Source organism: Syngnathoides biaculeatus, chromosome 12, assembly GCF_019802595.1.
Source record: "Syngnathoides biaculeatus isolate LvHL_M chromosome 12, ASM1980259v1, whole genome shotgun sequence".
In the NCBI taxonomy this organism is placed as follows: domain Eukaryota; kingdom Metazoa; phylum Chordata; class Actinopteri; order Syngnathiformes; family Syngnathidae; genus Syngnathoides; species Syngnathoides biaculeatus.
Window position 1 is genome coordinate 11,070,270 of NC_084651.1, and position 17,526 is coordinate 11,087,795.

The 17,526-nt window shown below is 43.6% G+C and overlaps 1 protein-coding gene across 4 annotated transcripts in view; it reads left to right on the forward strand.

Moving 5' to 3' along the window:
* The window catches only part of kcnma1a (potassium large conductance calcium-activated channel, subfamily M, alpha member 1a), a 194,588-nt gene extending 181,730 nt beyond the window's left edge, over window positions 1-12,858 (forward strand). For 3 of the 4 annotated variants that reach the window (XM_061837674.1, XM_061837675.1, XM_061837676.1), the window contains 5 exons: window positions 2,875-3,069; window positions 3,297-3,415; window positions 5,210-5,434; window positions 8,183-8,211; window positions 11,039-12,858. In XM_061837674.1, the coding sequence (XP_061693658.1) occupies window positions 2,875-3,069; window positions 3,297-3,415; window positions 5,210-5,434; window positions 8,183-8,211; window positions 11,039-11,190 (720 nt within the window). In that variant the 3' untranslated portion in view covers window positions 11,191-12,858. The remainder of the gene's footprint in view (window positions 1-2,874; window positions 3,070-3,296; window positions 3,416-5,209; window positions 5,435-8,182; window positions 8,212-11,038) is intronic. The other variant, XM_061837673.1, reaches the window with a different exon arrangement.
* The last annotated feature ends 4,668 nt before the right edge of the window (window positions 12,859-17,526 follow it).

The following is a 17,526-nucleotide window of genomic DNA, read 5'->3' on the forward strand; positions in this document are numbered from 1 at the left end:
CATTATTCTTAAAGCCACATAACACGCAGACACTGACGTTAGTATATCCATTTGCATATTTTCAATAAATGTTTTGCTTTCGGCGGCACGGTGGATCAGCTGGTAAAGCATTGCCTCACAGTTCTGAGGTCCCGGGTTCAATCCCGGACACGCCTGTGTGGGGTTTGTACGTTCCCCCCGTGCCTGGGTAGGTTTCCTCCGGGCACTCCGGTTTCCTCCGACATCCCATAAACATGAAACATTAATTGGACACTCTAAATTACCCCGAGGTGTGATTGTGAGTGCGACTGTTTGTCTCAATGTGCCGTTCCTTCTCCTTGAAATTGACTGTCTTGTTTGGCACTCCCCGCGACCCTCATGAGGATAAGCGATGAAGAAAAGGGATGGATGGATGTTTTGCTTTTAATTTTAGTTTGTGTTCAAATGCATTTGCAATGTGTTTAAAAAACGGTTTTCAATATGTTTAAAGAGAGTGAGGCGGTGAGTCTATTTAAACAACGGTCTTTCTAACATCATCACAGGTTTTCACCGATTGCACTTGGCTATGGAACGCGTTCCCTTGTGATGAATGGGGGTTCACTTTATAATGAGCTGAAGCTGATAACACTGCAGAAACTGACGGAAGGCTTTGTGTTTGTTGATAGTGTCTGCTTTTCAAGCAAGGGAATTCACAATGAGACCATTTTCTGTTTGGAAAAGTGTAATACTGTAGCATGCTTTTTGAGCTTCCAAGTTTCAGTGCATGCTCCAAGAAGCAAGAGCGGGCGGGTACTGGTACATTGATCCGACACGTCTGCCAGCTTCACTGACATCAAAGCCAGATAGTTGGCATGGCTCCTCATTTGAAGTAGTCTGAATTCAACTTAGAGTCTTTTAATGAAGTAAGTATGGAATGTTAGCGTAATGGCGCTGACACCAGCTCGACTTTAACAGGCCTCACGAACACGCTTTCATCTCTTGACAATGCCACCGCCGCATCAAAGATCAGGGAAAAAAGAAGAGGCAAGCGGGGAGAAAATCTAACCTTCAACACCTCATTTTTTTCCCACTCATGGCCAAGTGTATTTTTCCGCTCGGTGCCGTGATGGCTTCATTCCAGCGGCTCGCTTAGTGAGCGAGGGGTTAGAGAAGCTGTGCGAAGGCGAGCCGAGGGAGTCGAGTGGGCATCAGCTGTAGCGTGGCGGCGGTCAGAGGTGAAGGCGGCTAATGGACAGTGCTCATCCATCATGAGGCTCCGCAGGGCTGTCAGGGGCCCGCCGAGAGGAGCTGCCACTCTCGGCCTCGCTTGCCGACTGACACCGACTGTCTTCGCACGCTGCCAAAAGCGGCGCGTGATCGGATTGACGGACAGGGGACGCCGACGCCCGCAGAGTGCAGTCAAGTCCCGTGTTTTTGAAGCGAGAGCGCAGTTGGACTCCAACACAGAAATCCTTACATCAGAATACATCCTGTGGGTGTTTTTTTTTTCCATGTTGTTTTATTTATTTTATTTCTCATTTATGGCAGAAGGTTTTTTTTTTCTTACAAATATAATAGTAATCATAATCAGAGTCAGATCTGTCTTTGTTGGAAAGTATTTTAAAAGACAGGGAATTTGACCTCAGCAGTCGGAGCCCCTCTAAGTACTACAACAAACAAGTCACATGATGACAGTACTACGTTTGTGTAGATTTGTGATCGATCACATTGGGTTCTTCCATTCCATTCCATTCAGTTCCCATTTTTCACATGGGTGTGATGATTCTCCCTCAAGCCACTGTCCAATACCTCTGGAGTTTGTTTGTGCCCAAACACCGCCAAAATACTATGGAGCTGTCATTTTGGTACCCATTACGATTCATGACAATGGGAAAATACATGTCATGTGACATCGTACATTCACAAAGGTTGGAAATGACCTGAAAAGATTTCATCTTGGTAGTTCTACCGTGAAGAAAAGAAGTATTTGAACACCCTGCCATATTGCAGGTGACTGTTGGTAATACACTAAGACTGTCAAGGCCCGTCTTAAATTTGCCAATGGATATTTAGATGATACAGAGGAGTCATGGGAGAAGGTTTTGTGATCAGATGAGACCAAAATGGAACCTTTTAGTCGTAATTCCACTAACCGTGTTTGGAGGAAGACGAATGATGAGTTGCATCCCAAGAACACCATCCCTACTGTGAATCATGGGGGGTGGTAGCATCATGCATTGGGGGTGTTTTTCTGCACATGGGACAAGAGGACTGCACTGTACTAAGGCTAAGGAGAGGATGACCGCGGCCATGTATTGTGAGATTTTGGGGAACAACCTCTTTCCCTCAGTCAGAGCATTGACGATGGGTCGTGGCTGGGTCTTTCAACATGACAATGACCCAAGCACACAGCCAGGAAAACCAAGGAGTGGCTCCGAAAGAAGCATATCTAGGTTCTGCCGTGGCCTAGCCACTCTCCAGACCTAAACCCAATAGAAAATCTTTGGAGGGAGCTGAAACTCCGTGAGATCTGTGTGCAGGAGAGGGCCAAAATCCCTCCTGCAGTGTGTGCAAACCTGGTGAAGAACGACAGGAAACGTTTGACCTCTGTAATTGCAAACAAAGGCGACTGTACCAAATATTAACATTGGTTTTCCCGGGTGTTCAAATACTTATTTGTAGCTGTATCACACAAATAAATTGTTAAAAAAAATCATCCATTGTGATTTCTGGATTTTTCTTTTAGATTATCTCTCTCACAGTGGACATACACCTACGATGAAAATTTCAGACCCCTCCATGGTTTCTAAGTGGGAGAACTTGCAATATAGGAGGGTGTTCAAATACTTATTTTCTTCACTGTACGTGCGTATGTGAAATTTCTAAATATCTACTCCTCCTACCTCTTCCCCGCAGACGTACTTTAATGACAACATCCTCACACTGATCAGGACGCTGGTCACTGGAGGAGCCACACCAGAGCTGGAGGCCCTGCTGGCCGAGGAGAATGCCCTGCGAGGCGGCTACAGCACGCCGCAGACGCTGGCGAATAGAGACAGGTGTCGCGTCGCTCAGCTCGCCCTCTACGACGGGCCCTTCGCTGACTTGGGGGTAAGCGGAGATGACACATTTAGGCACTAGCCGGCAGCACGCATTTCGACGCCTCCGCTAGTCGCCGTCCTTAATCCGATGTGAAGAACAGGGATCACGCAAAGTGGCTCCTGGTGGATGCGAAGCGCTTTTCCACGCGAATTATTGTATTTATGCTGTAAACATTATGTCGTATCGTGTGACTCTTCTAACGCACGCTCGTGTGTCTTCTGTTGTGCTGTTCCCAGGATGGCGGCTGCTATGGGGATTTGTTCTGCAAAGCACTGAAGACGTACAACATGCTGTGTTTTGGAATCTACAGATTAAGAGACGCTCATCTAAGTTCCCCAAGCCAGTGTACAAAACGGTAAAATGTCTGTATTTAACACTTTTAATTGACCCAATGTCAACGTTTGTCTGGCTTTAGGTGACTTTCATGGACTGTAAATTGTGGGGGATCGATTCTAATCGATGTGCTACCCTGCGATTAATTGTCAATTTTGGTTTTTCTGACAGTCAACTGGGATAGGCTCCGGATTTCATGTGATGGGGCCATCTGAAGTCGACTTTCATGTACTACTTCTCAAAGTCAGTCAATAGATACTTTTCACGTGATGTCATGAGTCACAAGACTTTTGTTGTTACGATGCCCACTGGACGGCAAAACTACAATGCAACTCGTGGTTTTTTTTGTGATCTTTTGGTGAATATTTGCTTGCTTACAGACAGAAAAAGGGCTCTGTCACTTCAGGCATTGTTTCCTTTTTGCCGGGCATTCAGATGATTTACTGAGGCATATCCTCCACAATTGTTACATATTTTTACGGCGGTCTTTGGGCTCGTCAATATGCCCACTAGCACCCGCAGTGAAACTTGGCTGTCCAGGTTTGTGGTGGATAACGCAAACCTCATGGCTGTCGCCAGCCGTAGCTTTTAGCTGCACTTTTGCTAACTCGTGGGAGGAGGCTATGCCAGTCGCTTTTTTCGAGCGTGAGCGCCGGCCCCTTGCTGTGTAACTTTTCGCGCACACTCGGTGAGTTGGTATCGAAAACTATGTCACCATCTCATCGCTGTTTGTGTAGTTACAGCCTTTAAGCAACAGCTTGAGTTCTGAGTTACCTTGTGCCTTCTCGTGAAACGTAGATTTAGTAAATACGGGGTTTGCTTTCGGAGTGAGGTAATCAGAGAATTTTTCGTAATAAGTTTTTAGCAACTTATCTTCGTCTCCGGTCAGTGTCCACGTATTGCTGACATCTCGTCAGCAGGAGGAAACTGCCCTTTTCCTCTTAAGCTCTGTTTTTAAGCGGTCCTGTGAACATGAGTTCAGCGTGTTGCTTGAATCTCCGCCACGCATCTGGTAGATTCCATCAGTTGGAACACCGAACGCCTCCTCGTTGTCTTCATTTTTTTTTCGTGAGTTCGTTTTATTTTTTTTCCCCGTGAGTCCGTAGTTATACTACCGGCACTCTGACACCATGCTGTCGTGTTATTGAATAGCGTAGATGTGAGACCAACTGTATTTTTTAACGTGGGTGATATTTATTTCACTTTTCCCCCGACAACCTCTCTCGCTCACTTCCTTATCGTCCTGTCTCGTCGCGCCCCGATGACGTCGCCACAATCACAATTTCACCACACTTGCGATATACGAGAAGTACAATAGGGCAATCTAATGATAACGAGACAATACTTGTTCTCGAGTTTCACATGTGGCTTCTTTCTTTATTCCTCACTCCAGCACAAGTGCCTCAATCACCTCTGGTTACAGTGTTTGTTTGTCAAAGGACTTTCAAGATAAAAGATAACCGTAGCCAAAACATTCCAGCCGTGATCTGTAATAGACGCGATCTTGCTGTCCAAAATGGCGTTGTAAACAAAAAACACGTGGTCGTCATGACATCAATGAAAAGTATCTATTGACTGATGAACAACTTTGTCCCCAGCTGTTTGAATGTGTGGTAGAAAATGGATGACTCAGCCATTGTTAGTTAGCCAAAATGGATAGACTCCAGCCAAGAGGTTGAATTAGATAAGATGTAGAACCCGACCTGTGGACTGATGGTCTGACTTAGTATAGCTAGTGTTCCCACTCGCTGTCCTCAGCACGACTCCATGTTGCTCGTTAATGTGTTCCTAACTGTCACACGTGCGGTCCCTGCAGATACGTGATCACCAACCCACCGTACGAGTTTGAGCTGGTGCCCACGGACTTGATCTTCTGCCTCATGCAGTTCGACCACAACGCGGGTCAGTCTCGGACCAGCTTGTCCCACTCGTCCCACTCCTCTCATTCCTCCAGCAAGAAGAGCTCGTCGGTCCACTCCGTCCCAGCCTCCAACCGGCAGAACCGCAGCAGTAAAACCCGGGAAGCCCGAGACAAACAGAAGTACGTGCACTCAACCCGATGTCCGTGCATGCCAGCTCAGTGTTTCTCGATGTTATTTATCTGTATTTTCCGTGTGTTTGTGTGTGCGTTGTGAGTTTTATTGCGTGTCGTGTTCTGCTTCCTTGCTTATGCATCGCCTCCATAATCATCTTCACTGTCTCATCACAACATTACCCTAACTCACCTGAAAAAGTCTCTCCGTGTGCAGAGACAAACTGCTGAGACGTTTTTTAAATCAGGAACTTCCAGTTGTTCAGTGAACCGCACTTGTAAAGTAGACTATAATTACAACACTTGTCACACGTTGAAGGTTATTCGCATTATTGATGGTTGTATTGTTGTCTTGTCCTACTGTGGCCATTTATTACAAATGATACCGTAATTAATTAATTAATTAATTTTGTAGGAGTTATTCTATTGCATAAGGCCCAATCCGTCAAATCAAATTTGAAGGATTATTATGGTTCACTTAACCAGCCAGATTACAAAACACTTTCAGCCTCCGACCAATTTCCATTTCCAATCAATGTCATTACAATTTCCAGGGATTTCTTATTGAACAATATTGACTTGTAACCATTTTCCAATCTAAATAATGTGCCAATCCGAATCAAAGTCTAATTTGGTGAGTTTTCAAAAGGCAGAAATTACCGATTTTTAATATTTAAAATAAAATGGCAAACATATTTTAGGAAAACGATCTGTTTTATATGTACTCTGTCTTCTCGTATTTCAAACCAAGTGGAACTTCTCAGGTCCAACACTAACCAGACAACAAATATGACTGTAAACTGATGGCATTTTGAAGCATATTTTTCCCCAAAGGTTTTGGCCAAATTCAGAATCATACGACCTCAAGGTGTGTTGCTCTTTAAAAGTTTAAAGCGCCGTTGGCTACTGGTGGGTGTAACGTTCCTCACTGTTCCTGATCAGTGTTCACTTCGTGAGGACGTCATAATATCACCTGCCAGTTTTTGCCTTTACTTGAAGATTGTCCTGAATTTGTACTCCATTTAAAAAAAAAAAAGTTGCTGAAAATGTCATCCCTCATGAGCTGCGTTTGACATTTTGTTGTTCACAGTGCATCAGCTTCACTGCATGTTAGCAGACACTTCTTCCTATTTTGTTTTAAGAGAAGAGTTTGACCAACAGTACATGCTAAATATGTCTTATTCCCCTTAAAATTAGATTCAAAGGACGATTGGGGCCTCATTGAAAAGAAAAGTTTTATCAGCGGTACTGTGGTTTTCAAACTGGGGGGCAGGGCTCCCATGAACACTTTCCATGATGAAGTCAAACCAGATAGAAAGATTTAATTTTACTACAGAGCACACCAGCACCCACACGCCACTGAAATTATGTAAAATTTTAGCAGGTGAAATAAACTACTTGGATTTTTGTCTATTCTTGGTGGCTTGATAAACTCGCCAGCGTAAATTTTCGACTGTAAAAGTGACTACAGTGCACTGATTATTGATTATTGAAGAAGAAAGATGTGAGTGCGCGTGTGTATGGTGGTGGTGGGAGGCGGGGCAGGTGGTCCTGAAAATAATTTCATCTCCAAAATGGGGGGGCTGCAAGAAAAGTTGGGGAACCAAAAATAAAGTCAGAATGTTATGAGATTTAAGAGGAGGGGGGAAAAAAAATCCAAATTTTGAGCAAAAAAAAAAAAAATGTAAATCTCAAATGAAGAATTTTTTTAAAGTCCAGTAAACCAAAAAAAAAAAAAAAAAAACAAACCTGAGTATTCTCGCTTGGATTTACCATCCAATCCCCAATCACTATTGACACTAATGAGTGAATAGCGAACCACAATCAAAATCATTTTCCCTGTAAAGACGTCATAATACAACAAATTTCCAAATTGATTACATTTGAAAGCAATTCCCTTTTTTTTATTAATTTTTAATTAAATTCTAATTTACTTAATTTCTTTAGCGCTTGTCACAGTTTTTTGGGGGGTTGCAGATTTTGTCACAATACCAGTTGTTGCGTTTTAGCCACTGCTACCTTGAAAAGCGTACATCCAAAGGCAAGCAACACCTGCTTCTCCTAAGCCGATAGTTAGCTTAGCTTAGCTGCTAGTTAGCAGGAGTTGCACCTCGCGGCCATTGGACATCGTGTTCTGGAGGGGTTTTAATCTCGATGGAGAGGATGGCTCTGTGATCCACATGATTGTTCATGTGTGTATGTGCAGTGTGTCAAAATGGCAGCGGATCTAAAATAAAGGAAGTTCTTAGCATTGTATCTCTTGACAGAATAAAAAAAAACATATTTCAAATTAAAACAATTTAGGATTTGGAATTTATTTTTTTGAGCAGTCTTCCAAGTGCAAGTGAATCCAAATTCAGGACTTTTTTCTTAAAAGAAGTCAAATATTTTCAAAACATATATTGCAATGAATAGTAATGACCTGTTTTTCTACTTTTACATAACTTTTTTTGAAGGATCCTTTTTCCATGAGAAAATGTTTTTTTTTTTGTCATAAGGTTTCAGTTTTATTCCTGTAGTACTTTTTTTCTTTTCAGTGTGGCCCTGATTGTCCAAGTTTCTACACTCTCCAAAAGCATGCAAATTAGTCAGTTCCAAGTGTCTGAGTACTTGTACTCCTTTATAAGTGGTGATTATGGGCATAAAGTGAACATGTATGATGTGACTTTAGTCCAGTAGTCTGTCCCTTGTGTATTTGCTGTGTAGACTGTAAATATTCACTCACTTACAGTAGATGACTCCCCTTTCTTTTTGAAGTGCAACAAGGATGAATAGAATGGGCCCAGGTATGCAAGTTAACGATTCTGCATGACTTGGCAACCTTGACGTTCTATCATAACCGCGTCCTCTGCGGACGTTGTTATGATGCGAGGAGTTTGCTTTTATTTCCGACCTTCACTTAAGAACATGCCTCACTTTTGAGTTTTGCCTTGAAAGCTAGCGCTGCTGTCGCTCCTTCCTCCTCTTCTTCACCAGCTCCATCTCACCATCTCCACAATGCATGACGTTGACAAACTTTTTTTTTTTTTTACTTCTATGAACTCTCCCTGCTCTTGTGGCTTTTTTTCTGCCATCTATCGCCCCCTCGTATCATTTCCTTTCAACTTTGAGATGGTTTGCATTGTGTGAGAGGCCCGTGTGTTTGTGCATCTTTCCCTCCTGTTACTAGCGGACAACTTTTCGTGTGATTGATGGTGTCGGGTGAACACATGTAGGTCACGTTGATTCAAATGCTCCTGATGCAGACGCGTTACTTACTTGAGGGGGGAGGCCAGCCTCGCGCCATTGGTCACACTGAGAAAGTGGGAGGCGTAACCAATCGGAAGCTAAAATTGAAGGGGATATGAGTCGTATGAGTCTCGCTCCTCCGGCGCACCTGACATGCCGCTTTGAGGCGACGAGTTCACCGTATCGGAAACAGCGCGACGGCAGACATCTTGCCTGACTGCAGGCGCGACGCCACACATCAAATGTAGCGCGTGCGGCCCCGCGGCCCGAAAAGCTCGACGGCTTACGCAAACCCCAGATGAATCTCCACACATGCGACACACGCACACGTGGCTCTGCTCCACATAGCCAAAAGTTGAAATTTTGACCTGGGAAGTGCTCAGAAATCATTTACGAAGTCAAGAAACTTTGAGCTCAGAAACGCCGTCTCTCGGGCTTGAAAATGAAATGTCGTGTCTAAATTACAGTGAAGAAAATAAGTATTTGAACACCCTGCTATATTGCAAGTTCTCCCACTTAGCAATCATGGAGGGGTCTGAAATTTTCATCGTAGGTGCATGTCCACTGTGAGAGAGATAATCCAAAAAGAAAAATCCAGAAATCACAATGTATGATTTTTTTTTAAACAATTTATTTGTGTGATACAGATGCAAATAAGTATTTGAACACCTTATAAAACCAATGTTAATATTTGGTACAGTAGCCTTTGTTTACAATTACAGAGGTCAAACTATTCCTGTGGTTATTCACCAGGTTTGCACACACTGCACGAGGGATTTTGGCCCAATCCTCCACACAGATCTTCTCTAGATCAGACAGGTTTCTGGATTGTCGCTGAGAAACACGGAGTTTCAGCTCCCTCCAAAGATTTTCTATTGGGTTTAGCTCTGAAGACTGGCTAGGCTACGACAGAACCTTGATATGCTTCTTACGGAGCCACTCCTTGGTTTCCCTGGCTGTGTGCTTCGGGTCATTGTCATGTTGAAAGACCCAGCCACGACCCATCTTTAATGCTCTGACTGAGGGAAAGAGATTGTTCCCCAAAATGTCACAATACATGGCCGCGGTCATCCTCTCCTTAATACAGTGCAGTTGTCCTGTCCCATGTGCAGAAAAACACCCCTAAAGCATGATGCTACCACCCCGATGCTTCGCAGTAGGGATGGTGTTCTTGTGATAGAACTCATCATTAGTCCTCCTCTAAACACAGTAAGTGGAATTATGACCAAAAAGTTCCATTTTGCTCTCATCTGTCTCCAAAAATTTCTCCCATGACTCCTCTGTATCATCCAAATGGTCATTGGCAAACTTAAGACGGACCTTGACATTTTCTGGTTTAAGCAGGGGAACATTGCGTGCCATGCATGATTCCAAACCATGACGTCTTAGTGTATTACCAACAGTCACCTTGGAAACGGTGGTACCAGCTCTTTTCAGGTCATTGACCAAGTCCTGTCGTGTAGTCCTGGGCTGATTCTTCACCTTTCTAAGGATCATTGAGACCCCACGAGGTGATATCTTGCATGGGGCTCCACTCGGATTGAGATTGACCATCAAGTTTAGCTTCTTCCATTTTCTAATGATTGCGCCAACAGTGGACCTTTTTTCACCAAGCTGCTTGGCAATTTCTGCATCGTCCTTTCCAGGCGTGTGGAGTTGTACAATTTTGTCTCTGGTGTGTTTGGTCTTGGCCATGTTCCAAGTTTGGGTCTTACTGATTGTACGGGGTGGACAGGTGTCTTTATGCAGCTAACGACCTCAGACAAGTGCATCTGATTCAGGATAATACATGGAGTGGAGGTGGACTTTTAAAGGCGGACTAACAGGTCTTTGAAGGTCAGAATTCTAGCTGCTAGACAGGTGTTCAAATACTTATTTGCAGCTATATCACACAAATAAATTGTTAAAAAAATCATACATTGTGATTTCTGGATTTTTCTTTTTGGATTATCTCTCTCACAGTGGACATGCACCTCCCATGAAAATTTCGGACCCCTCCATGATTTCTAAGTGGGATAACTTGCATTTTAGCAGGGTGTTCAAATACTTATTTTCTTCACTGTATCTAGTCAGTCCAAACAGAGTCTCAGCTACGCTGTATTTATTTACGATGTAGATGTGTGGGTACTGCATGAGGCCTGGATCAGACCACAAGATTTTAGCCCCGCCCCGACATGCTAGTGTGGATTTCCCAGATCAGGAATAACAAAATTCCCTCTGATGCCAACGGCGCTTCGCCTCCCTTGATTGGTGTTAGTTTTGATGCTGACCATTAAAGACATTTCCACCACTTAATCCAAAGCAGTGTGCTTGGCTGCAGCGAGATTCTCCTTCCGACTTAACTCTCTGGTCTCTCTGTGTCATCTTGTTTGTCCCTGTCTCCAGAAAAGAAATGGTTTACAGATGAACCGGACAACGCCTACCCACGGAACATTCAGATCAAGCCCATGAGCACTCACATGGCCAATCAAGTCAACCAGTACAAATCCACAAGTAGTTTGATCCCGCCCATCCGAGAAGTTGAAGACGAATGCTGAACCGCTTTTAACGTTTTAGCTCGCTCGCTCGGCAGACATCTTGGAAGAGTTCGCCCATGACGATAGGACGTGCTTCAGTCTTCTAATACCAGAACTGGACAGGACACCGAACTGGACCTGCTATGTGTATACCTTTAATGTTACTTCCATGCTCTTTGGACATTGTTTTATTTATTGATGTATCCATAGAGATGTAAATAATGACAATCAAATAACGCATTGTACAGCCCCCCTCCTCCCCCCTAGCACTTTTTTTGAATTATTATTTGAGGATTCAGTGAGTGAGCGAGAAAGTACTTCCTATAATGCTTTGCAATAGTTTGTTAAGGCTACACTAAGGATGATTGCTGATTGGATGATGAGGCTCGCATCATCACCCCAAAGATCTTACAGGACGCGACTCTTCCAACCAGCCGGGCTCTCCATCTTGTGTACTTCTATTTGCACTACCAAAAAAAAAAAAGAAAGAAAAAAACTTTAACTTACTCATCTTCAGAAAGAACGAAGGTTTTGGAGAAGAGACTATGTACGACCCCATTATGTTGATCCATTCATCTGTAGTTGAATGAAGAAACAAGCCAAGTAGCCTCAGAAGGTTAAGAAGAAAGACCACCCAACCACGTTTGAGCAGAAAAGCAGCAGCAGCTTTTGAAATCACAAAAACAAACAAACAAACAAAAAAGAACCGCTGTTCCAAAAAAAAAAAAAAAAAAAGTGCCACGTATCGCGTAAAAGTGGGCGCCCACAGGGTCCTCTTCTGACCTCAAGAGACGACTGGCTGCCTGGCATGGGGTTGGCACGGAGGCTGCAAAAAAAAAAAAAAGCGCTTGGATGTTCTCCGTTGCCAATCCCAGATGTCAATCGCCTCAAATAAACCCCAAAAGAACCCAAAAAAAAAAAAGGAAATGAAGCTGCTCTGTGCTGGTGCTCAAGGAAAGGAGCAAAAGGCTCAAACGTGGTTGGGCGCTTGCCGTTTTTGTTCACTAAGGACACACAAAACATTTGATTTTTTCAAATAATAGTTGGAAAATACAAGACAGGTACATATCATTTGCGTTATGCCCCCCGCCCATGACATCTATGCTTTATCGAAAGAGTATTTTTTTAACTCGCTAACCGCCATCTTCAGCCTGGCAGCTCGCCTCTGCAAAAGTCACCTGAAACTGAAGCTTACTTGGACAAATAAGCTAAATGAAGCCTCCTTAGCTACGAGCACGCTGACTGAACAAATGGTTTAAATATATATATATATATATAGAAATATATATCTAAAAGAGTTGTAACAATAGATAGTATTCACTGACGTCACGGTGATGCCTGGTCTCGCGAGCCAGGTTTTGGTCAACAGTCTTGGTGAGATGCAAGTCTAAACGAGCTTTGATTCACAGAATCGCTCCGTACGAAGCAAAGGACGACTTCTCAACTATGAAATCTTGCCGAATGGAAGTGTGCCCCACAAAATGGCCACCGTGTCGACGGTCTCAGTTCCGCGACGTTACGTCAGTGCTGTCTTAATAATTGTTGACCTAAATTAGGTCCCGAGTGTGAAGACGAAAGGGAGTGCACACATTGCAAAGTGTGACCATGTCGGTTGTTTTAATGTGTGTGTGTGTTTTTTTTTTTTCGTTTGTTTTTTTTTTTATCATTTTTGCAAAATACGATTTAAAACCAAGAGAGAACTTCTTGCCGCGTCTCTCGTCTATAGGCTGTAAAAGAAGTCATACGTGGAAAAGAACATGATATCGTGCTGTCGGTGTTCGTGTAAATCAACCCCATTTACTTTTACGGAATAGCTGCGCGTTTCTTTCATCGGAGCTAAAAAAAAAAAACAAAAAAAAAACGTGGGAAAAGCTTTTTAATGTCCGTCCGTTGCGTGTGGTGCAACTATAACGAAGCCTCATGCACATTGTCCTCAAGTGAATTTTGAACTGTGATCACATCGTCGTCACACTTGTAGCAAATAGATTTTACTGAGGGGGGGAAATTAAAAAAAAGAAAAAGAAACAAAGAAATGACAAGCTGTGAGTATTCCGAATTGGATCACTATTTGACCATAGCAGCGACATAGACTCAAGATAACGGTAAAAGCTCAAGAAAGGAAGGTAGCACCAATGCGATTTTACTGAGAGAACATCCTTAATTTTCCTGCGTTTTATGGCTCTGCGTTCACACATTCCATTTTTTTTTTTTGCCCGTCACTTTTGTTTACAGAGTATATATTTGAGGTCCTTAAACATAATCCCACAATAACACGCTTCATGCTGCAAAGTGGCTTTAACAGACTGCAGCGATTGATTAATGTCTGAATTGTTTTTCTCGTTTTTTTTTTTTTTTGCGACGTGTCTCCTTGTCATGGTTCTCTCGTCTGTGTTTTGCATTGTACACCTGTGTTTTGTTTGTTCTGTTTGTTTTTGAAGTGCCATAAAGAGTTGTAGTGGAGCATCCTTCAGTCATTCAGAAACACAAAATGGCTTTTCATATTATTGTATGATTTTTTTTTTTTTCCCCACTGTGACATCATTGTCTCGCGCCGGCACGGAGAACATCCAAGCCGTCAACGCCTCCGTGCCGGTGCGATGCCAGGCGAGGTCAAGAAGAGGGCCCGTGTCAAGACCCGCTATTCGCGACAAGTGGCGTTTGGGCATATTTCACGTTTCATCATTCATTGATTTACAATACGGATGACTGAACGATGCACACGTTGTCCACTTCACCGTCATATGTTAACTGTGTGCCGCACTTCATTGCGTTGATCTATTTTTGCTGTAAAGAAATGGATAGAATCACTTATTTGCTGGAACATAGACTAATATAGAACACATGCAGAGACTGGAGTTGGGTCCCAAGTCTTAAACGATGCATTCAAAATGGCATTTTTTTCCGTTGTTCTTTTCATCTATTAAAGGAGGAATTCTGGCATCACGTCGTCATCCACCGCAGCAAATCGAGAGTTTGACATAGCAGTCTATTTGTTTTGGATGTGTTCTAGACATGATGGATTATTTTGATGGTGCTGAGTTGATCTACCTGACTCTGTCAAATATAGTCTGCTGATAAATATACTGTCTTGTACAAAATGTTTGTACATAGATTGTACATGGTTTCTTTTTGTATTTTTCTCAAATTAAAATGGCTGTATTTGTGTTCTAAACCTGAAAACCTGATTTTTCTGTCTGTTGTTGTTTTTTTTTTTCAGTTGCTGCTCCTAATATGAAATGTTTTACAAAGGTTCTCGGGTTGTCACAAAAGACATTTATTTCTATATACTGTATTATTATTCAGAGAAATGAAGAGTGTGGTAAGGAAGTGAAGAAATGGGTCCAAGCGGGGTGGAACAGTTGGCGGAAGGTGTCTGGTGTGTTATGTGACAAAAGAGTCTCCGCTAGGACGAAGGGCAAAGTTTACAAAACAGCGGTGAGGCCATCCATGATATACGGATTAGAGACGGTGGCCCTGAAGAAACAACAGGAAGCAGAACTGGAGGTGGCAGAAATGAAGATGTTGGGGTTCTCGCTTGGAGTGAACAGGTTGGATGGGATTAGAAACGAGATCATTAGAGGGACAGCCAAAGTTAAATGTTTTGGAGACAAGGTTAGAGAGAGCAGACTCCGATGGTTCGGACATGTTCAGAGGCGGGAAAGTGAGTTGCCGGGCAAGAGAGGAAACCAAAGAACAGGTTGATGGATGTGGTGAGGGAGGACATGAGGACAGCAGGTGTGAGAGAGGAGGATGTACGAGATAGGCTTAGATGGAAAAAAGATGACACTGTCGCGACCACTAACGGGACAAGCCGAAAGAAAAAGAAGAAGACGACTTTATTATTATTCTAAATCCAAACTATGAGTTTTCCTTGGAGTCAAAGACCTGTGCATTCCTTGAAAGCTCCATCAGCGTGGCCACCTTCACATCGTCCGTGCACGTCTTACAAACGCTTCCCCATGAAGAGCTTGAAAAAGGTGTGCACATCGAGTGCGACGTGCAGGGCAAAACTGCCAGTGCCTTTTAAAAAAACATTTAGTTTTATTAATATTAATTGATGTATATTCGAATTACACCCAAATATGTAATCAATAAATCTAAATGTTAATAAGTACTTCCATTCCATTGGTGTTTTTGAATCCAAAATAATAACTCCCCAAAATGTTTTCCTTTGTTTTTTTTTTTTTTTTTTTTTTTAAATATACAGTATTAGCTGTATGAATTCCTACTCAGGGATGGTATCCTGTTTCCAAAGGTGAGAGAAATGTCAGCGTTTACTGTCAGACGGTCTTCCGGTAAATGACAGGTGCTGATACTGTAGATTGCGTGACCTTCACCGTGTACGGCAAATGTAAATTATCGTCGGCTTACACCGAAAACCGCCAGCCCGCCTGGAGGAGGGGGCTCCAAGTCGCCGCCAATAGCGTTGGTGTTGCGGCATTAGTCTTGATTTACGTATAGTGACACGTTATTAGCCGCGCCGTCACTTTGGGCTGTCACTCTGTCAGTCAGCGAGGATCCCGTGTGATGTCTGGGAAGAGAATTGGGAGAATAACACTGCGTCCTCTGCATCGCCTCGCGGATCTCCACAGGGACGAGGCCGGGAAACCGCGGTCACCGTGGCTGTTTGGGCGGGTCATCGCAAGGTGTCGCACCTGCGTCGGCTTTGCCTACATTCCTCCATCTCATCACTCCATCTCTCATCCCTTTATCTTTCGTCCCTCCATCGTTCCATCCTCCATATCTCATCTCTCCATTCCGTGATCTCCATCTCTCAACCCTCCATTCCTCCTTCTCTCATCCCTCTATCATTCCATCTTTCCATTCTTCCTCCATCTCATTCCTTGATCTCTCCATTTCTCATTTCTCCATTTCTCCATCTCTCCACCCGTCAATCTCTCATCCCTCCATCTTTCATCCTTCCATCTCTACACCACTCCATCTTTCATCCCTCCATTCATTGATCTCTCCATTTCTCATCACCTCCATTTCTCCATCTCTCCACCCTTCGATCTCTCATCCCTCCATCTTTCATCATTCCATCTCTACATCACTCCATCTTTCATCCCTCCATTTCACCATCCCTCCATTCCTTCATTCCTATAATCACTCTAGCTCTCATGCCTCCATCCCACCATTTCTCCATTCATTGATCACTTCATCTCTCATCCCTCCATTTCTCCATCTCTCCACCCTTTAATCTCTCATCCTTCCATCTCTTCATCACTCCATCTTTCATCCTTCCATTCCTTCATACCTATCACTCCATCTCTCATGCCTCCATCTATCCATTTCTCCATTTGTTGATCTCTCCATCATCTCTTCATTTCTACATCTCATCCCTCTATCTTTCCATCTCTCTATTCTTCTATCCCTCTCTATCCCTCCAATACTAGACCTCCATTGTTCCATCTTAACTTCTTTATAGGCTATGTATTTTTTTTTGGTCATTTTAATATGAAAGTCAAAATGTCATATTCTCAGCAAACTTTGGGAGATTTCAGCTGTTGAAAATTCAAATGATAACCACTGAACCAGAAACTATTTTTGGGCTGCCTTGTCATATGAATGGATGGAATCTAAAAACTGAAAAAGCTAACTTCCTGTTTAAATAGGAGCAGGGAAATTGGTGGTGGGGGATGATTTTTCCCCCCCCCCCCACTCAAGGGTACTTCAGGGGTCATCTTCGGGCCCACTGAAATACAGACATGTTTACCAGAATGCACACAAATTGTAAAATTGGTGACTTTTTGAGCATCGCTGAAGCCTCCAAAATGGAATCTTTTGAAACAATGAAAAAATAAAACAATGACTGTGATCTGGCCCTGATTATAGTAATTTCATGTCGTCAAGTTCGAGCCGAACATGTCCGGGATGGATGATAAACATTACAAAGTGGCACGACTGTTTCACCTTGTCATTCGGAGATAAGGTGCTTGTACATGTAGGGCACTGAGCAATATGTCACCCGTGTCAAGGCTACTCGTTCGTCTCCCCGGAGTTCTTCAAACGTCATCCGCAGCACCAATTCGGAGGTGTTTGTACGATTCCCCCAACGCCCCCCCCTCAACCCTCAAAGAGCCCCTCCCCCTCCTGCGCAATTTCACACTCCACCGTCCAACAGGGGGTCAGCAGGAGAATGGACGTGCCAGCCAGCCTGACATTTGTCCTCATTTCTCTTTCTAATGCGCAAACACAGGAAGGCCCCAGGTTAGCCTTTGCGGGGGTAGGAGGGGGGGGGGGCTCGGCACCCGTCCACTCGCCAGACGCCCCGAAAAAAGGGGACCGAGCGGCGAGGGCGGCGCAGCGGTCACAACACAAAGCAGAGGTGTGTGATGAAGACAAGGAAATGTGTGA